The sequence below is a fragment of the Microcaecilia unicolor genome, chromosome 12 (genome assembly GCF_901765095.1).
Source record: "Microcaecilia unicolor chromosome 12, aMicUni1.1, whole genome shotgun sequence".
Lineage (NCBI taxonomy): Eukaryota > Metazoa > Chordata > Amphibia > Gymnophiona > Siphonopidae > Microcaecilia > Microcaecilia unicolor.
In genome coordinates this window covers 50,279,581-50,301,664 of record NC_044042.1, presented here as the reverse complement: position 1 = coordinate 50,301,664, position 22,084 = coordinate 50,279,581, and the positions used below count along the sequence as shown (strand labels likewise).

At 42.8% G+C, this 22,084-nt stretch overlaps 1 protein-coding gene across 3 annotated transcripts in view; it reads right to left on the bottom strand.

Moving 5' to 3' along the window:
* The window catches only part of KMT2A (lysine methyltransferase 2A), a 473,075-nt gene that overhangs the window by 171,120 nt on the left and 279,871 nt on the right, over nucleotides 1–22,084 (bottom strand). For all 3 annotated transcript variants that reach the window (XM_030220693.1, XM_030220691.1, XM_030220692.1), the window contains exons 21-24: nucleotides 18,510–18,647; nucleotides 18,203–18,361; nucleotides 17,204–17,321; nucleotides 16,706–16,784 (exon numbers count right to left, since the gene is read on the bottom strand). In XM_030220693.1, the coding sequence (XP_030076553.1) occupies nucleotides 16,706–16,784; nucleotides 17,204–17,321; nucleotides 18,203–18,361; nucleotides 18,510–18,647 (494 nt within the window). The remainder of the gene's footprint in view (nucleotides 1–16,705; nucleotides 16,785–17,203; nucleotides 17,322–18,202; nucleotides 18,362–18,509; nucleotides 18,648–22,084) is intronic.

Sequence of the window (22,084 nt, the reverse complement as noted above, 5' to 3'; positions counted from 1 at the left end):
GCAAGAACTGGATCCGGACAGGAGAAGACAATAAACAAGTTTGACAAGACTAGGACTAAATGCTAAAGGCAAAGCAAGGCAAGAAGGAAAGAAAGAACTAGGCAAGACAGTACTAGATGGGCCAGGAACAAGAGTCCAAGGCAAGGCATGGTTGGAGCTAGGCAGAGACTTGGAGGCAGGGCATGGTTGGAGCTAGGCAGAAACTCGGAGACAAGGCAGGGTTGGAGCCTGGCAGGAACCAGGAACAAAGCTTGGCAGGAACCAGAAGCAAGGCTGGAACAGAAGACACCACACAGAAGCAGGAGACGTTATTGAAAAGGCCCTGGAGAAAAGCTTAGGCCTTCCACAAATATGCCCAGGCCCGACATCACTCCTAACGTGCCCTTGCAGGGCTTCCCGCCACTGGGTCTTCCAGAGTTGTGCTACTGGTGTGCTTGCGCACCTAGGAGAGCTGACGCCCAGAAAAGGGCCAGATAGCGCAGGAGCAACCCTGACGCCCCCACGGTGTTGGGAGGTAAGTCACGATGATGTGACAACATGCAAGGTAACAGTCATTATTTGACCCATTATTTTGCACCCATTATTTAAAAAAAAAAAAAAAAATCAGGCGGGCCTCTGGAATAGTGGGAAGGACTAATGGAAAGAAAATAATCAGTTAAGACCTAATTTCTCCTTCTGTTACATGGCTTCCAACTATTCCAGAACCTGTGGGATTTTGAAAAGCAATCCCTAAAGTCGGTGGGATCCTGGCATTGCCATCACCCTGAGGAACGAAGTCCCAAAACTGGATTCCGAAAACGCCATAATGTCCCACCTTTAGTGCTTGGCAAAGGTATGCAACATCAACCACGTCTCCACCTTGCACATATTGCCCTTCTACTCTACTATTCACATTTGTATCTGATATCACCCGGAGTTCTCTCTCTCTCTCTCTGGTTTATGTAAGCCACATTGAGCCTGCATGTTTGTGGGATAATGTGGGGTATAAATACATTAATAAATAAATAAATATTTGCTGGAGACAGTACAGTAGTTTCCATCCAGGATGTCACTGTATGTCTCTAGACGAGCCTGCTTCCCCACAACCAAATAAGGGACACAATAGCCTTTAGCCATTTAGCAATTGTGGGCTTGGAAGACATGAGGCAAAGCTTCAAATTACTAAGCATCACAAACTGTCTGATTTGCAAAACTCATTCATGACTTCCAGCTATTTAATGAGGACTCTATGCACACTGAGAAGTTGAAAACTGAGCATCCTTGTCCTCTCTGCGAAAGGACGGATGCTCCACAGACTGGTTGAGATGAAATGCTGATTCCATTTGCTGAAGAAAGGAAGGAACCGTGAGCAGGGAAACCCCCGCTTCCAAAAAGCGAAGAAAGGGATCCTGACAAGAAAGAGCCTGAAGCTCCGAAACCCTAGGTGCCGATGCAACAGTCACCAAGAATGCTGTCTTCAGTTTAAGATTTTTGAAGTAGGCCTTCCGAAGTAGCTGAAAAAGAGGCTTCTGAAGAGTCTGAAGGACTAAATTAAGGTTCCATTCTGGACATAGCGTATGAAAAGTAGGCTGCACGTGACCTGCTCCCCGCAAGAATCAAACAATTTCCGGGTGAGCAACAAGAGACATCTTCTGTAGTCGGCCCTTGAAAAAGGCCAAAGCCTCAACCTGAATGTTTAGAAGGCCTGGAGAAATGCTAGGATGTGCGTGATCTAAGCAGAGAAGGGAGATAATCTGTACTCAGAACACCAAAGTTCAGGCGGCTCTGCTGACTGACCTCTTCAATGCTTCTTTAGAGACTGGAATGGTCCCGGAGGACTGGAGAAGGGCGAATGTGGTTCCTTTGCACAAGAGTGGAAGTAAGGAGGAGGTTGTAAATTACAGACCTGTCAGTTTGACCTGGATGGTGAGTAAACTAATGGAAACGCTACTAAAGCGGAAGATTATGGTTTCTCAAACTGAATGGTATGCAGGACCTGAGGCAGAATGGCTTCACTAGTGGCAGAAAAATGACAAAGCAGATTGATATAAGACAAACAATAGTTTATTATTGTAAATCTAATGTACAGATCAGCCCGACACAGGCCGTGTTTCGCCCAACAGGGCTGTTTCAGGGGCTAAAAAAACAAATAACATAACATTTAAATTCCTAATATAAAAATCTATATAAAACAATGTTTGGTCTATAGGTAAAAGCATGAATAAAAACATATATATTACAAAAATATCCCACAGAAGGAAAGAATATGAACAATTGAATATATAAAATAAAATAATGCTGCTATATATATCAACTTAATGGCAATGTTTTGATATGCTGATAGATACATATATAACAAAAATATCTCACAATAAAGAAATTATTACAAAATATATCAAATATCAAATGCATCTACTGTATATATCACCTTAAAATGAAATATTTGGAATAAGAATGTACACAGATTAGACATATAGACTTAATATGACGTGTATATCATATATAAAAACTATAATAAAAACAAATAATGAAAAATAATTAGAATATATCTACTGTATATATCAACTTGAAATATTTGAAATAAGAATGTACACAGATTAGACATATAAACTTAATATGACATATATATCATATATAAAAACTAGGATTAAAAACAAATAATGAAAAACAAATAGGACACCTACCTACACAATGATCTTTTACTGCCAAAATATGGTGAATATGTATTGATGAAAACAACTAAAAAAATATTAAAAATTATTGAAAATATGGATAAAAATAATAATAAATAAGACAATTTATGTAAATATATATAAGCAGTATATGGAACGATTCAAGAAAAAAAAAAAAAAAAAAAATAATCAATACAAAATAGAAAAATCAACTCACATGTACAGAAAACTGCAACCATTGGTCTTCTAAAATATGTTGAAAAAAAACAGCTCAATTGAATAAACGAAAAGGAGTGGTAACCTAGATAAAATATAAAATGATCAAAATATATCATGGTGCAAAATGGAATAATGGTTTGTTTGATTTTTCTATTTTCTATTTATTTTGTATTGATTATTTTTGTATTTTTTATTTTTTCTTGAATCGTTCCATATACTGCTTATATATATTTACATACATTGTCTTATTTATTATTATTTTTTATCCATATTTTCAATAATTTATAATATTTTTCAGTTGTTTTCATCAATACATATTCACCATATTTTGGAAGTAAAAGATCATTGTGTAGATAGGTGTCCTATTTGTTTTTCATTATTTGTTTTTAATCATAGTTTTTATATATGATATATATGTCACATTAAGTTTATATGTCTAATCTGTGTACATTCTTATTTCAAATATTTCAAGTTGATATATACAGTAGATATATTCTAATTATTTTTCATTTGCTTTTATTATAGTTTTTATATATGATATACACGTCATATTAAGTTCTTATTCCAAATATTTCATTTTAAGATGATATATACAGTAGATGCATTTGATATTTGATATATTTTGTAATAATTTCTTTATTGCGAGATATATTTGTTATATATATGTATCTATCAGCATATCAAAGCATTGCCATTAAGTTGATATATATAGCAGCATTATTTTATTTTATATATTCAATTGTTCATATTCTTTCCTTCTGTGGGATATTTTTGTAATATATATGTTTTTATTCATGCTTTTACCTATAGACCAAACATTGTTTTATATAGATTTTTATATTAGGAATTTAAATGTTATGTTATTTGTTTTTTATCCCCTGAAGCAGCCCTGTTGGGCGAAACACGGCCTGTGTCGGGCTGATCTGTACATTAGATTTACAATAATAAACTATTGTTTGTCTTATATCGATCTGCTTTGTCATTTTTCCACCTTGAAGTTTGCAGATCGTCTGCCCTTTTGTTTTCTTGGACCTTCACTAGTGGCAGGTCATGTCAGGATGAATCTGACTGACTTCAACTGGGAAACCAAACAGTTGGACGTGGGAGAGGCACTAGATGTGGTATACTTAGATTTCAGCAAAGCCTTTGACAAGGTTCTGCACAGGCGACTGATAAATAAATTGAGTGCCTTCGATATGGGACCTAGAGTAACTGATCGTTAACTGAGTTAAAAATTGGTTGAATGGAAGGAAACAGAGGGTGGTGGTAAATGGAGCCTGCTCTGAAGAAAGGGATGTCATCAGTGGAGTACCCCAGGGATTGGTCCTTGGGCTGGCTCTTTTTAACGTCTTTGTGAGCAATATTGTGGAAGGGCTGTCTGGTAAGGTTTGTCTCTGTCGATGATATCAAACTTGGAGGGTGTGAATGACATGAGGAAGGACCTAGCGAAGCTGGAGGAATGGTCTGATATTTGTCAACTAAGATTTAATGCTAAAAAATGTAGGGCCATGCACTTGGGTCACAAGAATCCGAGGGAACAGTACAATATAGGGGGTGAAGTGATCTGTGTACGAAAGAAGAGTGGGACTTGAGGGTGATTGTGTCTGATGACCTTAAATCTTCCAAACAGATAGAAAAAGTGATGGTCAAAGCCAGAAGGATGCTTGGGTGCATAAAGAGAGGGATGACCAGCAGCAAAAAGGAGGTGATAGTGCCCTTGTATAAGTCTCTGGTGAGGTCCCATTTAGAGTACTGTGTGCAGTTCTGGAGACCGCACTTACGGAAAGATATAAACCGGATGGAGTCGGTCCAGAGAGCAGCTACAAAATTAGTAAGCGGTCTTGAACACAAAAAACATAGGAACAGGCTTATGAACCTCAACAGGTATATGCTGGAAGAGAGGAGGGAGAGAGGAGATATGAGAGAGACATTTAAATATCTCAAGGACATTAATGTACAGGAAGTGAGCCTTTTTCAACTGAAGGAAAACTCTGGAACGAGGGGGCATACGATGAAGTTAAGAGGGAACAGGCTTAGGAGTAATCATTATTTCACGGAAAGGGTGGAATGGCCTCCCGGTGGAAGTTGTGGAGTCCAGAACTGTGTCAGAATTTAAGAAGGCATGGGATAAGCACGTGGGATCACTTAAGAAAAGGAAGAGTTTTACAGAGGATGGGCAGACTGGATGGGCCATTTGGCCTTTATCTGCCATCATGTTTCTATGTTTCTCCCATGCTGTGTACGATAGAATGCTCAGATACTCCAGCGTCTGCGATGGAGTTAGCCTGCTCTTCTCGAAATTGATAACCCAACACAATGACTGCAGAAGACAGACAACTTTGTCCATTGCCGCCATGCTGTCAGAATGGAACAATGCATGAATTATTTATTTGTTACATTTGTACCCCACATTTTCCCACCTATTTGCAGGCTCAATGTGGCTTACATAGTACCGTAAAGGCGTTCGCCAGTTGGTTGATAACAAATATAGATTATATTGTGGTCGAAGTGAGGTAGGTGTGTATGAGGCACCGTGGTGATGGAAGGGATGAAGATTGTATATATTCCAGTACGATCAATGGTTATGTTGTGTTGCTGGGTGTGGGGATTTACATTGGATCGGTGAGGTAAGCCTTTTTGAAGAGGGTGGTTTTTAGTGATTTCCTGAAGTTTAGATGGTCATGGATTGTTTTCACAGCTTTTGGGAGTCCATTCCATAGTTGTGCGCTTAGGTAGGAGAAGCTGGATGCATAAGTTGTTTTGTATTTCAGTCCTTTGCAATTTGGGTAATGTAGGTTTAGGTATGATCGTGATGATCCGATTCTGTTTCTGGTTGGTAGATCTATGAGGTCTGTCATGTATCCTGGGATTACGCCATAGATAATTTTGTGGACCAAGGTGCAGATTTTGAAGATGATTTGTTCTTTGATTGGGAGCCAGTGTAGCTTTTCTCAGAGGGGTTTGGTGCTTTCGAAGCGTGTTTTACCAAATATCAGCCTGGCAGCTGTGTTTTGGGTGGTCTGGAGTTTTTTTCATAAAATTCCTGTATCGCCCTCCTGATGTCCTCCCTTACTGTTTCATCTCCCAATAGAGTCTCGTTGAGCCTCCATAGGCCCCCCCCCCTCTGCCTACCCCCCAGCCCCTTAAACCTAATCCATATAGGAGCGTGATCAGAGACCTGACAAGTCTCTATTTCTGCTGCCTCTATCATATGCCAACTGTTGCGGTGTACCCACAAACTGTCTAACCTCGCATAAGACTATGCTGCATGTGAATAATGGGTGTAATTTCTCTGTGTTCCATGTAATAATCTCCAGCAATCCACTACCTCACATTCCTTCAAAAAGTTCAACAACGCCTTACGACCAGCGCTTCCAACCCCCCTCCTTCCCATGGAATGATCCAAATCCGCGTCTGGGGCAATATTGAAATCCCTCCCTATGATCACTTGGCCTTTAATAAAACCTTGGATTTCCTCCTTCAGAGAATCAAAAAACTGCTTCTGACCTTCATTAGGTGCATAAATATTAATAAATGTGATCTCCTTACCTTGTAGAAGTCCCCTAATCCCCAAACATCGGCCACTCGAGTCCCGAAATTCTTCTTGTATGCTTAGCCCACAGGAGTGCCGCACCATTATAGCTACTCCAACCCTTCTGGCCTCCCATCCCTGATGTACCAGTACTTCTCTAAAGGGCCGGCACCGCAATAAATGCGTGTCTCTCGGTCTCAGATGTGTCTCTTGCATCATCGTCACATCCCATTTTAACCTATTCAATTCCTTAAACACTCGGCCCCGCTTCCGCTGATGGTGAAGCCCATTCACGTTCCAGGACCCTACTGTTAGTGTTTCCCCAGATCCCTCCCGCCTCCCCCCGCCTTCCCTCATCTTCACCCCTCCCCTTTTCCCTTTCCCTCCTCCCCTCTCCCAACCCCCCCTCTCCTCCCCCCTCCCTTTGCCAATCCCTGGTCCAGAAGATCAGCCATAGTAGGAAAAGAAACGTACGTTTCCAGAGGCTTTGATCATATATATCATTAGACAAACCCCCTCCCCACACCTCTTATAACCCTTAAACACAGGCTATCCCCCCCCTACCCGTGTCTGTTCCTTACCCAACTCTAACCATTTCCTTCCCCCAAAAACTCTCTTGTCTAACATCAAACTGCGCCAGCACAAGTCCTATGTGTGCGTTCTGAGCCACTCATACAGTCCGGATGTCTTCCTCTCCCAGAAACATCCCATCGTTCTGGCAAACCAGATCTTCCACTCTCTTCCTCTCCAGCCTCAGCAGTTCAGTTTGAAGTCAACACCACTATTAGGTATAACAGCTGCTCGTGACGCACTCTAATTTGGGTAGCACAGTTCCACCTGTTAAAGTGATTACTCTCAAAGCAACCAAGTGACTTGCCCCAAACTCCACATCAAGCATGCTAACCAGCTGTCCTTTAGAGTCCAGGTTTGCTCTATTGTCCAGTGTAGCAAAGCGGTAACAACCCATGTGTCCGTAATGTCTCAGCAGCCCCCACTTTAGGAAGCCTGCTTGTCCCTCTTCTTTCCTCGCTCCACCACCACTTGCCACGCTGAATCTCTCCTAGGAGCCGCTTGAGTTCGCGATTCCTGATTCTGCACCGGTACATCCTGACATCCCATGGCCCGCAACGCCGACCACGCTTCCTCCGGCGTTGTAACCTTGCGGGATTTCCCGTCTACTGTAATCCAAACTGCAAAGGGGAACAACCATCTGTATCTGATCCCCTTAGTACGCATAAATCCAGTAACTTCTCTGAATGATCCACGCTTCATCAGCGTTGTGCGTGCCAAATCCTGAAAGACCCCTATTTTGTAATTCTTCCAGGTAATTTCTTTGCTCAACCGGGCCTGTTTCAGGATTAGTTTTTTTATGGGGAAGTCTAGAAAGCAGACAACCATATCCCTCGGGTTTGAATCTCTCCGGGGTCCCTGTGCTCGATGCGCACGTTCAATGCGTATCTCCGGGGGGGTGGGTGTCCGACCCCGAGGCCAAAATATGCTGGCATAGTTCTTTTATGACAGCCTCACAGTTGGAAAAAATATCTAGCTCAGGGATACCTTTAAATCTTAAATTGTTCCGCTGAGACCTATTCTCTAGGTCTTCAATTTGCTCCCTGAGCCGGCCCAACTCCTCCTGTTCCTCAGTTGCCTTCCTCCGCATAGAGTCCACCTCCGATTGAAGGGTCACCATCTCCCCTTCTACTTCGCCCACTCGGGACCCCAATTCATGCATCTCTGCTCTGATGTCTTTGAGGGTGTTTTGAACATCTAATCTGATCCCGGCAAAGTCAGATTTTAAGTCTTGAAGCAGCCCTGCTACGTCCGATTGCAACATACTTGCAGCCTCTGTGGGTTCCTCGCTCCGTACCGTGTGTTCCTGTGGGGCATGTGCAGTCGCCATCTTGGATCCTCGCAGCTCCGGCCCCACTCTCCCTTCGTTCACTTTTTCGCGACGCTCCGGTGTATATCGGAATCGCTCAAGGTTTTTTTTTTGGTGGCATAGCCTGGAGGCGTACCCTCTGTCGTTCTCGATCCGTCTCTTGCTGTATGAGCAAGTTTGTAGTGCCAACAACTATCAGCCCCGGTGGAGCTCCTCGTTCAGACCGCCACCTTGGATTGTGATGTCATTTCCTCCCAGCAATCTATTTTTTAATCCAAACAAAATTATCCTGCAGATATCGGGTCAGGAGTTAGCTTCCAATGTCACATGTCACCCCTCCCGCAACTCACTTTCTTCCTTAAAGATGTATCATATGCTGCAGGCTAGCTGTTAATTATCACAGCTTGAGCTCAATCCCAGTACATAAACTGCTTTTATTCTCCAAGTCTGCCTGTTACAGCCCGGTGCAAAAGACCCTGTCAGTCAACCCTCCTCCACACAGTCACTTCATAGCAAAGAAGGGAGACATAGTTCACAATGTAGGAAGCTCACAGATCACAGGGCTCCTGAGGTGGCGAGGAATGCAGCCCTTCACATAAAAGACTCCTGGGCAAACACTGTACTGGGCTCCCGACAGGCAGCTGCACCCTCGTAACACGGATGTCCTGGTCAGTGTTAGCTCACGCTGCTTCCCGCCTTCTCCTCAAGCAGAGCCTGTCCGACCCCCACCAGGTAGGAGAGAAGGAACTTTCATCTGCTGCTCTCTCCGCTCTCTGTCCCTTCTTCACAGCTCATTTATCCTCAGCTGCACAATCTCACACCTTCTCACCCTTCAATCCACACCTAATAGCCTGTCAGTGCCTGGGGAATCGCTGGATACCACATAGCCCCAAAGGAGCCTCTTGTGGATACCACATAGCCCCAAAGGAGCCTCTTGTTTAAGCCTCCATTTTAGATGGTAACGTCACTTTCTCCTCTGGTCTGGAGTTTTTTTTTTTTTTGCGAGTTGTTCTTTACATCCCGCATAGATTCCGTTGCAGTATGGCTTATGAATGAGCCAGTCATTGAGATACAAGTGAATTCTGATTCCCTGGTGCTGAAGGAAGGATGCCGCCGCCACGACCATCACCTTGGTAAAGATTCTTAGATTCGTGGCAAGACCAAAGGGCAAGCCCTGAAGTGAACGTGACAGCCCAGCACTGCTAAACGTAGAAACCGCTGATGTGGTGGCCAAAAGGGTATATGCAAGTATGCCTCCTTGAGATCGAGGGCGGCGAGAAATTCTTCCACTTGAACTGAGGCTATGACTACTCTTTGTTTCTCTATGTGAAAGTGGGACACTCAGATGTAGTGGTTTAGACATTTGAGATCTAAGACCAGAAGAAAGGTGCCTTCCTTCTTTGGGACAATGAAGCAGATGGAGTATCTGCCTTGTCCCTGTTCAGCATAGGGAACTGGAACAATGGCCCAGAGAACTAGCAAGGAATCTATTGTGGCCTGAACCTTGATCGCCTTGGTTTCCTTTTGAGAAGGAGACTGCAAGCAGAGAGGGCGGGAGAACTCCAACTTGTAACCTTCTTTAAGAATATCCAGAACCCAGTGGTCTGACGTGATTTTGGTTCATTCCCCTGGAAACTCCTGAAGAACATCTTCCCACTGGAGGAAGAGAAAAGTGGACCAGCCTTGCATCATTGCGAAGTTCAGGAGGCACTGGGTGCTCTAGCAGACAGAAAGGACTTCTTGTCTGCACAAAAGAAAGATTAGCGTAATTCCCACTTCAGGCACAGGCAGCTCCTTGTGACTCTGGGCAAGTCACTTAACCCTCCATTGCCCCAGGTACAAATAAGTACCTGTTGTGATAAGGAAGAGGCTATCCTACCCTGGTTAGGCTCCTAGAGGGCGCTGTTCCCCTAAAATGTCCAGGGAGAAGGGCTGGGTGAGTCACTAAAGGGAGCCAGTAAGGGGATGTATAGCTGGAGGTCGCTAGGACCGGGAGAGTCCTGGGGGTGGAAACAGGTGCAGCAGGTTATGGGCTGGGTCCTGTTTGGCCATTAACCACTTAATACCCCACCTGAGTTGGGAGGGAGAGAGGAGAGCTAGCCGCTGCAGAAGAGAGCTGGTAGCTGAAGCAGGAAAATCCCCATGGAAAGTACTGGCTGAGCCCTATGGCCTGGTGGTGAACTGTGTGTTACAAAGAAGGACTGAGTTAATAGTGCTGGGGTAAGAAGGCCCTAGAGTATCAAGTATAAGAACTGTGTGCTACAAGGAAGGACTGTGTGTCCAGGACTGAGTTAGTACTGAGCCCGGATGCCTGTGTGGGAGGGCTCAGGAGGAAGAAATCTGTTGGGTATTGAACTGTGCAAGAAGAAATGTTTAAGCTGGAAGATTGTACTGAGTAGGAAGAAATGGTTAAGCTGGAAGAACTGTTTAAGCTTGTGAAAGTGTTTTAAGATAAAAGAAGTGTGCCCCAGAGGCTGGAATAAAGATTTGTATGAGAAAAATCCTGTTGTTGAGACCTGACTATGTTTGCCTTTTTGAGAACCAGGTCACCCCGAGTAGAAAGGGGTAGTAGACTAATTTGCATAAAATCTGCATACTGAGAACCAGCTCACCCTGAGTGAAAGAGGGACCTGGGATCTTGAGGTGGGAGCTTCATCTTCACACTGTATATAATATGTAAGCCATATTGAGCCAGCCATGAGTGGGAAAGTGCGGGGATTTTTTTTTTACTATCTAGTTTTGAAGATATAAATTTGCCTTTAGAATTTGTTTTTGGTTCTGCTACAATTAAGATTTTACAAGACTCAAAATTTAAGGGTGATAATTTATTGCGCTTTGAATTTAAAATGGCATGTCCAAAAAGTGATTAAAGATGTTTTTTCTTTTAAATTACATGTATTGAGAAGATTAAAAACTCTTCTCAGACAAAATAAATTTAGAAAAGTGAATCAGAGTATTTATTACCCTGTGTTTTGATACTGTAATGGATTGATGATTGGTTTAAAAAAGAAACACAAGCTTTACAAATAACTCAAAATGTGGTAGCAAGGGGGCTAGCAGGAAAATCCAAATTTGAACATATCACTCCGGTATTGAGAGCGCTACATTGGTTACCCATTGAACAGAGAATTAAATTTAAGCTAAGCTTGATGTTCAAGGTTCAAAACAGACTAGTGTCTCCTGTACTGGTATCAAAAACTGCATGTGTACCAACCTAGACGATCATTGAGATCTGGAGAGCAATATTTGTTTGCTGTGGCAGCCTAACACATCATTAGACTGGAAGAATATAGAAATAAAATCTTCCATGTTACTGGTCCAATGCTTTGACTGATTTTAAGAAAGAAATGAAAACATTGTTGTTTATTGAGGCTTATGGAGGAATCTAGCTTGTTGATATGAGAAACACAATATGTTGATAGATTTTAACAGTAGAATATTAAAAATGATGTATACTGTAAAGAAGATTATGAGTGTCTGGAACTGTCTGTAATGTTTTAAAAATTGTATGAAATGAATTATTGTGTATGTAAGGTTGTAATCCGCCTAGAACTTTGGTGATATCACGGAATATAAAATTTTAATAAAGGGGGACTTCTGACCATATTGTTGACGACCAGACTGGAACTCGTCTGCTGTCTCAAAATCGAGAGACCCCTGTAGATGGACGACCAGAGGATTTTGGCTGATCCTCCAACAACTTCTGTAGCTTAGTTTCCGCCAGTTCGTCCAAGAAGTTACTGAGATCTCCAAAAAGCCACTTGCTCCAAAAGGGAAGTTTAACTATTCGTGACTTTGATGCTGCATCCACTGTCTAATGCCACAACCACAGTTGCCGACGTGCCGTGACAGCCAAAGACATACTGTGGGCTGTAATCCTTAACATGTCATAAATAACATTCGCTAAGTAGGCCAACCCCGTTTCCAGCTGTGCGTTATGGCGCCTGTTTTGTGTAGCTGACTGCTGATGCCACTTCAGGCATGCTCTTGTCACAAACCAACTGCACACTGTTGCTTGAAGGCCCAAAGAAGCCACTTTAAAGGCTTGTTTCAGCGAGCCTTCTAGCTTCCTATCCTTTAGGTCTTTTATTTATTTATTTGCTGCATTTGTATCTCACATTTCCCCACCTTTTTGCAGGCTCAATGTGGCTTACAATGTTCCTTCATGGCATTTGCCATTCCAGAGTGAAATGGTACAATTGCTATTACATAGAGAACATGGATGACATAGTGGATCGTCGTTACAGAGTAAAAGAAACAATTGGTGTTAACTAAAGGATATGGATGGCCTGGTAGATTAAGCAGATAAAATAATAGAACGTCGTTTCATAGTAAAGATGCAGTTGGTATAATACAGAGAGTATAGATGAACTAGAAGAACTACACAGTAGGCATAGGGAGAAAACATTCTGGATATTAAGTAGGTGGTGATGTATTACCGTTCCTATTCTGGGTCATTGTGGTATGCCTTGTTGAAGAGATAGGTCTTCAGTGATTTACGAAAGCTGTTTAGATTGTGAGTTATTTTCAGGTTCTTTGGCAGTGCATTCCACAGCTGCGTGCTCATATAGGAGAAGCTAGACGCATGTGTTAGTTTGTATTTTAGTCCTTTACAACTGGGGAAGTGAAGGTTTAGGAATGTGCATGCTGATCTTTTAGCATTTCTGGATGGCAAGTCAATAAGGTCTATCATGTAGGCCGGAGCATCTCCATGGATGATTTTGTGAACCAATGTACAGACCTTAAACGTAATACGTTCTTTAAGTGGAAGCCAGTGTAGCTTTTCTCTTAGGGGTTTGGCACTTTCGTATTTTGTTTTGCCAGATATGAGTCTGGCAGCTGTGTTTTGGGCTGTTTGAAGTTTCATGATGAGTTGCTCTTTACAGCCAACATATAGTGCATTGCAGTAGTCTAGATGACTTAGCACCATTGACTGTACCAGGTTCCGAAAAATGTTTCTTGGGAAGAAAGGTTTACTCTTTTTAGTTTCCACATAGAGTGGAACATCTTCCTTGTTGTATTTTTCATATGGTTTTCAAGTGTGAGATTTCGATCGAAGGAAACTCCAAGAATTTTCAGGGTGTCTGTCACGGGGAGGGAGAAGTTTGGTGTGGTTATAGTGGTGAATTTATTTGTGTTATACTGAGATGCGAGTATAAGACATTGCGTTTTTTCTGCGTTAAGTTTTAATTGAAATGCATCCGCACAACAGTGCATGATTTGGAAGCTGTAGTTGATGACATCAGTGATTTCCTTTAAGTCATATTTGAATGGAATGTAGATCGTGACGACATCTGCATATATGTAAGGGTTAAGGCCTTGAGCCTTGATTGGATAATGATTTAGCCAGGGGTGTCATCATTAGGTTAGATGGTCGGCGAGAGTGGGGATCCTTGGGGCACACCGCATTCAGGTGTCCATGAAGCTGATGTACTCGAATTAGATTACACCTGGTATGCTTTTGTGGTTAAGAATCCTCTGAACCAGTTAAGCGCGTTCCCTCCAACTCCGAAGTATTCTAGGATGTTTAATAATATTTTATGGCTAACCATGTCGAATGCACTGGACATGTCGAATTGTAGTAGAAGTATGTTGTTTCCTGTTGCAATTGTTTGTTTAAATTTGGTTAGAAGAGTAGTTAAAACTGTTTCGGTGCTGTGATTAGACCGAAATCCTGATTGAGATTTATGAAGAATTGAGAATTTATTTAAGTAATTGGTGAGTTACTTGGTCACCATGCTTTCCATTAATTTGGTTACCAGAGGGATAGATGCTACTGGGCGATAGTTGGTTAAGTCACTTGGGGGAGTAGCCTAGTGGTTAGTGCAGTGGACTTTGATCCTGGGGAACTGAGTTCAATTCCCACTGCAGCTCCTTGTGACTCTGGGCAAGTCCCTGGTACAAAATAAGTACCTGAATATATGTAAACCGCTTTGAATGTAGTTGCAAAATACCACAGAAAGGCGGTATATCAAGTCCCATTTCCCTTCGGGTCCTTAGGTATAGGGGTGAGTAGAATGTTTCCTTTGTCTTTTGGGAAGAGTCCATTTTGTAGCATATATTTCAAATGCATCGTGAGGTCTTGTGTAAATTGTTGAGGTGCGAGGTTTATAAGGTTATTAGGGCATATGTCTAGTTTGCATTGAGATTTGGCGAACCTTTTGATCGATTGAAAAATGGTATCATCCAAGAGTATGTCGAAATTAGTCCAGGTTCGATCAGCTGGATGTTCACCGGGTATTGGGTCTAGACATTCGAGGAATTTTACGTAGTCATTGGTAATAGCTGGTAGCGTGAGTCGTAACTTCACAATTTTCTCTCTGAAATATTTTGCAAGAATATCTGTTGATGGGATGTCTATGCTGTTTGAAGAAACCGGGGCGGTGTCTAATAATTTACTAAGAAGTTGGAAAAGTTTATGTGTGTCCTTGTAGTCTGGTCCAATATTAGTTTTGTAATATGATCTTTTGGTTTGTCTGATGGTGTATTTGTATTTTCTTTGTAGTTGTTTCCAAGCATTAAGTGTAGAGTCGTCTTTTATTTTGTTCCATGTTCGTTCTAACTTTCTAATTTGTGTTTTTATTTTCTTCAATTAGGGTGATGCCCCTTTTCACCGGGAAGGTGGTCTTCTTAGTTGCCATTGTAACCAAGGAGTCCTTCCTGGGAAGCTGTAATTTATCTATTTTCTCTGGAAGTAATAGGTAGAGGCAAACCATAGATCTTCCCCACTCTCAGCCCCGTATCCAGTGAGACCCAAGTCTGCTATAATCGGGTCCTGAATGTCTGGATGCATTAGAAGACCTTAGAAGGACCTCTAAGCCCACTCATGATTGATGCAGATGGAACTCCTTGACACTAAAGCAGAAGGCTCCTCCATGGAAAGCCTCAGAAATAAGAGTACTGAGCTCCTCTTTATGAAACAACCATAGTACTTTCTGATCATCCGCTCCTCAGGTGGGAGCTCTCCCTCCTCCAATGATGGCTCTACTGAATCCACTCCTGTCTAAATGAGATCTCTTAGGAGCTGGAGGGGTAGCAAGGCTAGAAACTGAAGCACCTTGCAGCAACTCTGTCTCTGCTTCAGTAAATAGGCCTGGTGTAAGAGCAATATAAACTCCAGAGAAAACAACGATTCCGACGCAGCTGAATGCTCTGTTGGGCCCTGAGGTGTAAAATGGCAGCTGTGCTCCGTGCATGATCAGAGGAAAAATGGAACCTACTCCTGGGCTCTCTTGCATGAAACTGCGCACTGGCCCTGCTGGAGAGCCCGAAGACCCCTGCATATTCGGATGCTGCGCTAAACCGGAAGATGTGCTGCCGCGGACTGTTTCCTCTTCATCCTGCGAGATTCCCAACTTGCACACATTGCAACGCCCCGACTCTGGCCAGCAGGTCCCTCAGCAGGAACTCCACTTAACTGCCTCCATGGGATTTGTCATTCACCCTGACTGTCACAAGAGCAGCACAATGTGTCCCAAGAGGTGAGTCAGGATCCCAACTCTGCACTAAGTAAAATTTGCAGCCCTCCACGCGGTTCTGAGTCAAACTTTAGTCGGAGGTAATACTGCTCACAGTCTTCACAAGTCTTATCAGAGATGAGAAAGGCTCAGGACTGATACTCAATGTTTCATGCTCTCCAAAAAATCTCTTTCCTTCTCTTTTTTAAGATTGTTGTACTGGAAATGGAGATATCCACAGGAAAAAGGAATGAAGGGAGGAAGAAGTAAATTTACGGCACACCAGAGACAGGGATCTGAAGAACTTCAGATATGACTATGCAGATTCAAGCCATTCACAAAGCTCAAATGGGGACCAGCTGACTAACTGGACCAGGAGCAAAGCAATCAGGCTGATAAGTATGTTCATCCATCTGCTGGAGATAGAAAATATTGATGAGCTGGACTGGATGTTAAGAGAGATATGTCTCAGCTTAGTTTTTAGTTCTCTATCTCCACCTGCTGGTTGATGGACAACTTCCCACAGATTCTGGACTAGTGGGAAGCTACAAAATAGAATGTGACATGCATACTTTGGTTTGAGTGCTGCAAAAATTATATAGTGCACAATAAGAGCATATAAGAGATAAACTGCACAGCAGGGCCACTTTGTGCAGTAAGCAGCACCCACTTCCAGCTGACCTTTTCTAAAGGCATAATCAGGCACTTAGGGGGAAGTACAAACCTGGAAAAACTACCATACCTACGGCTCCAACGTATGCCTGGACTTCTCAGCATGTCAGAAAATGAATCCCACCTTGCTCATTTCCAATGACTTCCTGATCATTCTGTTCTAGAATTGTTGCCTTTCCCAGGCTGGAAAGCCAGAAGTCCCAAAACATCTTAAATTCAATGTTCAAAGGGGAGGAGTCACATGGCCCTGATCTCTAACTCCTATGTGATATATAAAACAATGTACTGTACTTACTGGTATCCAATAGGAAACAATCTGTCTTCACAGTCCGAGAGGTCATTCAGGAGTCCTAGACAGTCTATAGTCATTGAACCTGGGGAAAGTGGGTGAAAGGAAAACCCTAACACTGTTATTCTGTCAAAAGTGACTTAATATGCTTTGTTGGTTAACTGCAACTAAACTGCTTACTTGGACAATAACACACAGAACTAATTCCACTGAATATGATGTAAGCAAACAACCAGATAACCAAAAGGTAGCTAAGATTCCTTCTCTTATAGCTCATGATTTCTAAGTGCAGATGTGGGACTGGATGGTATAGTAGCCACTCTGCCCCAGCAAATGCTCAACCCTTTCTTGACACTAAATTATTAATCTGAATTAAGGTAATGTTTCACTGTTATTTGTCAGTAACCATGGCTACTTGCTGCTCAAAGCACAATTTTTAAAACTTTCTCCTTCAGAGCTCTCTCCATTCTAATCCAGACTCCAGGGGAGAAACTCATGACTTACCAATCATCATATGAATGCCATCTGGTTCCAGACCGTGAAGAAACTTTCTTCTCAGGCTGATCCCTTCAAAATCCACAAACACTCGACGAAGGACCTCAAACCCATTGTCAGTTACCATCTGAAGTGAGTTGAAAGAGTATAGTTACTTATCAGTCTGCTAACAATTATGCCCTGAATAGATATTACCATTTCCAAAGCATCACCAAAAGCCTTGAAAACGACGTACGACCACCTAAACTTCCGGAAATCACTAAATACCAACCTGTTTAAAAAGGCATACCCTACTGATCCAACTTAAATGCCTAATCTCTGCAACACAACCAAACTAAAGCACGTAACAGACACAACACAACTCTTCCGTTCTCCGATTCCCTAATGTGGCTGTGCCACATGAACTTGATCTTACCACAATGTCACACTGTGAGCCTGCAAAGACCTCTCCGGTACTATGTAAGCCACATTCAGCCTACAAATAGGTGGGAAAATGTGGAATACAAATGTGACAAATAAAAAAAAAATTACTAGTATTAAAATAATTACAGACAACTCCAACTCTATGAAGAAACAGGATATTTCTTGGAATTAATGCCTCACACTCCATCTAACCTGCTCTTTCCAGCTTTTCAAAAGCAGCTGTTAATTTGCAGTAAATAGTGTTTGACCTAGAAGACGTTTATTGTGTCACTGATTCCCTACACAAGGAGTAATTTTAGCAGCCTGTTAGCAGACCTGGGTTGAAAAAGCATCACAAAACTGTCAGTCAATGTAGGTCAGGGCAAGTGGGATTTATTCAGTCAATTATAAATTGAATCCAGGAAATCTGGAATGTTTTTTTCTCCAATTTCCAGGATTTGTGTACTTTCTGCATTTCTTAGGGGGTGTAAACACTTTCACTTGCAATGGTATTTCCAGACTGCAGGACTGCACTGCCCAAGAGACTCTCCATTCTCAGAACTAAGACACATTAGAAAGGCTAAAACTAAGAGCATGAACACTTGCCTCTCCTTTGATTAGATCTCGGTGCCGTTGGCAATAGACCTTCTTATCGTCCAAAAAAACACAGTTCTTAGCTCGGGAACACATGAAGTGGTAGTTGCTGGTACAGGAAGTGAGGCAACATCCCACAGTAGCCCCAGGTTTCAGGCACAGCTCACATCTCTACATAAACCAACAACATTAAAGGAAATGAAGCTTCATAACTCAAAAGTGTTCTGCAGTGTCTGTGGTATTGGTAAAGTTTAATGTGGACTCAGTTTTCCTAACCCCCCTCAAACTTCAAAAGATGTCACTAACAAGGTTTACCCACCAACTGCTTTCCCCGGATCACAGCCATATGCACATTTTTCAGGGATCCATCGTCGTCCTCAAACACTTCTGCAGACCAGAGGGCACAATTTACATGTGTCCATTCATTTTGGCCGATGTACAGGAGACGCCCGGCATTCTGCAGAAGTTAGAGAAAGAGAAGCTTTTAAAAGTGAATTCAACACACATTAAAATTCACACTACATTCACCTTTAATAGATCTTCCACTCTAGGGCTAGAAGAGTACAGCAGTCAGTAGTTACCCTTCTGGTGCTCAGCAGAAGAATAAGCATAGAGCTTTGCAGTGGTTAAACAGGGAATTTTATGTGCACAGAGACAACAAAGTTACCTGTAACAGATGTTCTTCGATGACAGCAGGATAAATATTCATACATCTGAGGGTGAAATCATCTCACACAGCCCATGCGAGAATGCTCATCAGTTTATTTTTAGAGAGTTGCACCACTCATGTACTCACCTTCTCACTTGCCACTGTCATGTGGGACCTAGCCAGTCTAGACTCCAGAATACAGAATTTAACTCCAAGGGAAGGTGGACGGGTATGTAAGAATATTTATCCTGCTGCCTTAGAGAACACCTGCTACAGGATAAAATAATTTTCCACTTGAAAATCCCAAACAGAACAGTAAGAGGGCCTGCAACAGCAGAGCCAATGGAATTCTGAAATTAACTACATCTGGATTCTCAATTACAATTTTTAAGGCATCCTGGCACTGAAAGAAATGGACTAGGAAAGGGGGGGAGGGAGGAGTTGGAATTTAGACTCCAAATAGATTCCTAAGGCTTGTCTAACCAAATCAACTGTTGAGTTGAAAGAACTGTTCCAAACGGTTGTGTGATATGAATGAGTGGACTGAAGACCATGTTGCAGCTCTACAAATTCCCTCTACAGAGACTAATTTCAAGTGGGCTACAGAGGCAGCCGTAACTCTGACATTATGAGCTGTGACATGACCTCTAGAAACAGCACAGCTTCGGCATAGGTTTGGGAAATGCAGTCTGCTAGCCAATTAGAGTGCGTTTGCCAATGGCAGCCACCATCCTATTTGTGGGGGCGGGGGGGAGGCTGAGTGGACTTTCTATGGTTTTAGTCTGCTCCACATAGAAGTCCAAGACTATCTTGCTGTCCAAAGTATGTAATACACTTTTGCGGGCATGAGGTCAGGGCAAAAATTTTGGCAGGACAATTGATTGATTAAGATGGAATTCTGACACTACCTTATGAAGGAACTTAAGATGCACGTGCAAGACCACTCTATTGTTGAAAAACTAGATGTAAGATGGATCAGCTACAGGGCTTGGAGTTAATGGACCCAGTGGGCTGAAGTGACCACTGCCAAAAATGAGGCATTTCAGGTCAGGAACTTCAGGTAACAGGTATCCAGTGGCTCAAAAGGAGCTTTCATCAGCTGGACCAAGATGGCACTGAAATCACATGGAACTATAAGAGGCTTTATGGGAGGCTTCAACAGAAGTAAGCCTCTAATGAAGTGAGGGCTAAGCAGAGATGGGTTTACCTTCTACGCAGTGATGAAAAACATGTCACTTCCTAGAATCCCTTGAGACTGGCAAAGACTGATGGGGTATGCACTCCCAACAGCAGACTGAGGTTGACAAGAACTGACTTTCAAGTAAGCCTTTAAGTGGGCTATGCAGTCTCCTTGAGAATCAGTCTTCCTCAGTATCCAGCAAATGGTGGACATGGTAAGCCTGTGCAGTCCCTATTTTGTGGTTAGGCTGGGTGGGGGGGTCTTTGTTTCCTGAATTTAGACATAAAAAAAAAGAAAAAGAAATCAACCCTCTCAGTGTGCCTTACTGCTGCTGGACTGGTGTGGAGGCCCATGGGATTCTCCAATGACATGGGGGTGTCATGCTGTCATACCCAGGTGCCCAGGTCCTTTCCCACACCCCGATTTTATCTCTTCAAGGTGTTTTTCTGTGCCTTGGCTGACCTCCTCTGCCTCTTGGCAGACAGGCAGCCTTGAGTGCCAGTGGGGTCTGCCTGGTCAGGTTAAAAAAGAAGTGTCAAATAAATTAACCTCCTCACAGCTCTGCTGTTGCCCTTTTCTTTGGGCTGGTGTTTTCCCATCATCGGGTATGGGTTTGTTGCATTCTGTTGCCCTTGGGGAGCTCCTTTGTGTTTCCACAGCCGGCATTTGCCACATCTTCTGTTCCTGTGAAGAAGTCAGATACGTTAAAGAGCTGCTCTGCTTGTCAGAGAAGAGGCCTGGATACAGTGGAGAAATGCATGTTTTGTGCTGTCCACAGCTTTGATGAGGTGGAGTCTTTCTTTTTCCTGCAGGGACTTGTCTGAAGCCTGTAGCTCCAAGGGTCCTGGCTTCGGCAGGAACCGCCGCCATCCTGCCTGACATGCCGGCGGCAGAGCAGCTACTATGTCTAGAGCCTGTGTCACTCTCTTTGGACCTACCTGAATTTGTTCTGACCAATTGCAAGGCCCTTTGTCTGTCTTTGTAAATCTAAGGGTTAGGCCAAGCTGGAGCTGGAGGCCCTCGGGAGGACCCTTCACCGGCCCCTCCTCCCAAGAGACAGAGTTTTGCTTGGGAAGAGGAGGAATTCCTGCAGGATGGCTCCCCTCCTTAAGAGGAGGATCAAGAGTGGAATGAGGAGCTGCCTCAGCACCAAGAAAAGTCATTAGCTGAGGACGTCTATATGGAGGAGGTGTCTCCAGGTGAAGATTCCTCTGTAGTTCGCATTTTTCACAAAGAGGTTTCATCTTTTATAAAATTTGAAGATGATCCTACAGAGCCCCCACGGATGGTAGATCCTTTATTGAAAGGTATTCTGAAGACCTCCATTTCCTTCCCTATGCATCAAGACATTAAAGACATGATCCAGACCCAGTGGAACTCTCCTGATGCTCCATTTAGGATTGCTAGGTCTATGATGCGTTTGTATTCCACCCTTGAGCAAGAGAGGGAACCTTTCAGGCTGCCGATGGTTGATGAGGTGGTTAATGTGGTGACGATGATAAATACTTTTCCAGTGGATAGTGGTACAGCCCTACAAGAGCCTCAGAGTTTCAATGTGGCAGCTATCTGTGGGGGTCTGGTGGCCAGAGCCTGTTTCTGCTGAGCAGGTTCTAGATATGTTGTTGGCAGATGATTGGTCCATGTTGACTAAGAGGTTGAAACAAAAGAGGAGGCCGCAGAAGCGGAAGAATGTGATCTACTACATGAGAGAAGTCCAAGCAAGGGATTAGTGTGAACAGCAAGGCACCTCCAAAAACAACAGGAAGACGAAATAACAGTGGAAAAAACTTTATTGTAATGCCCGACACGGCGCCGTGTTTTGGTCAAGTGTCTGCCTGAAGTAAAAAAACAAAAAACAATATATAGGACAAATAAATAAACACAAATACTTATATACATAAATATGATCAAATGAATGTATACAAATATAAGACTCATAATAAAAATTGCATAAACGGTACAAGAGTATAATGTAACAACACACTAAATAAAAAAATGCATACATTAGGTGTGAACATATATGATGTCTAACAGAAGCAAAAAAAAGGGGGAACCACCATGTAAT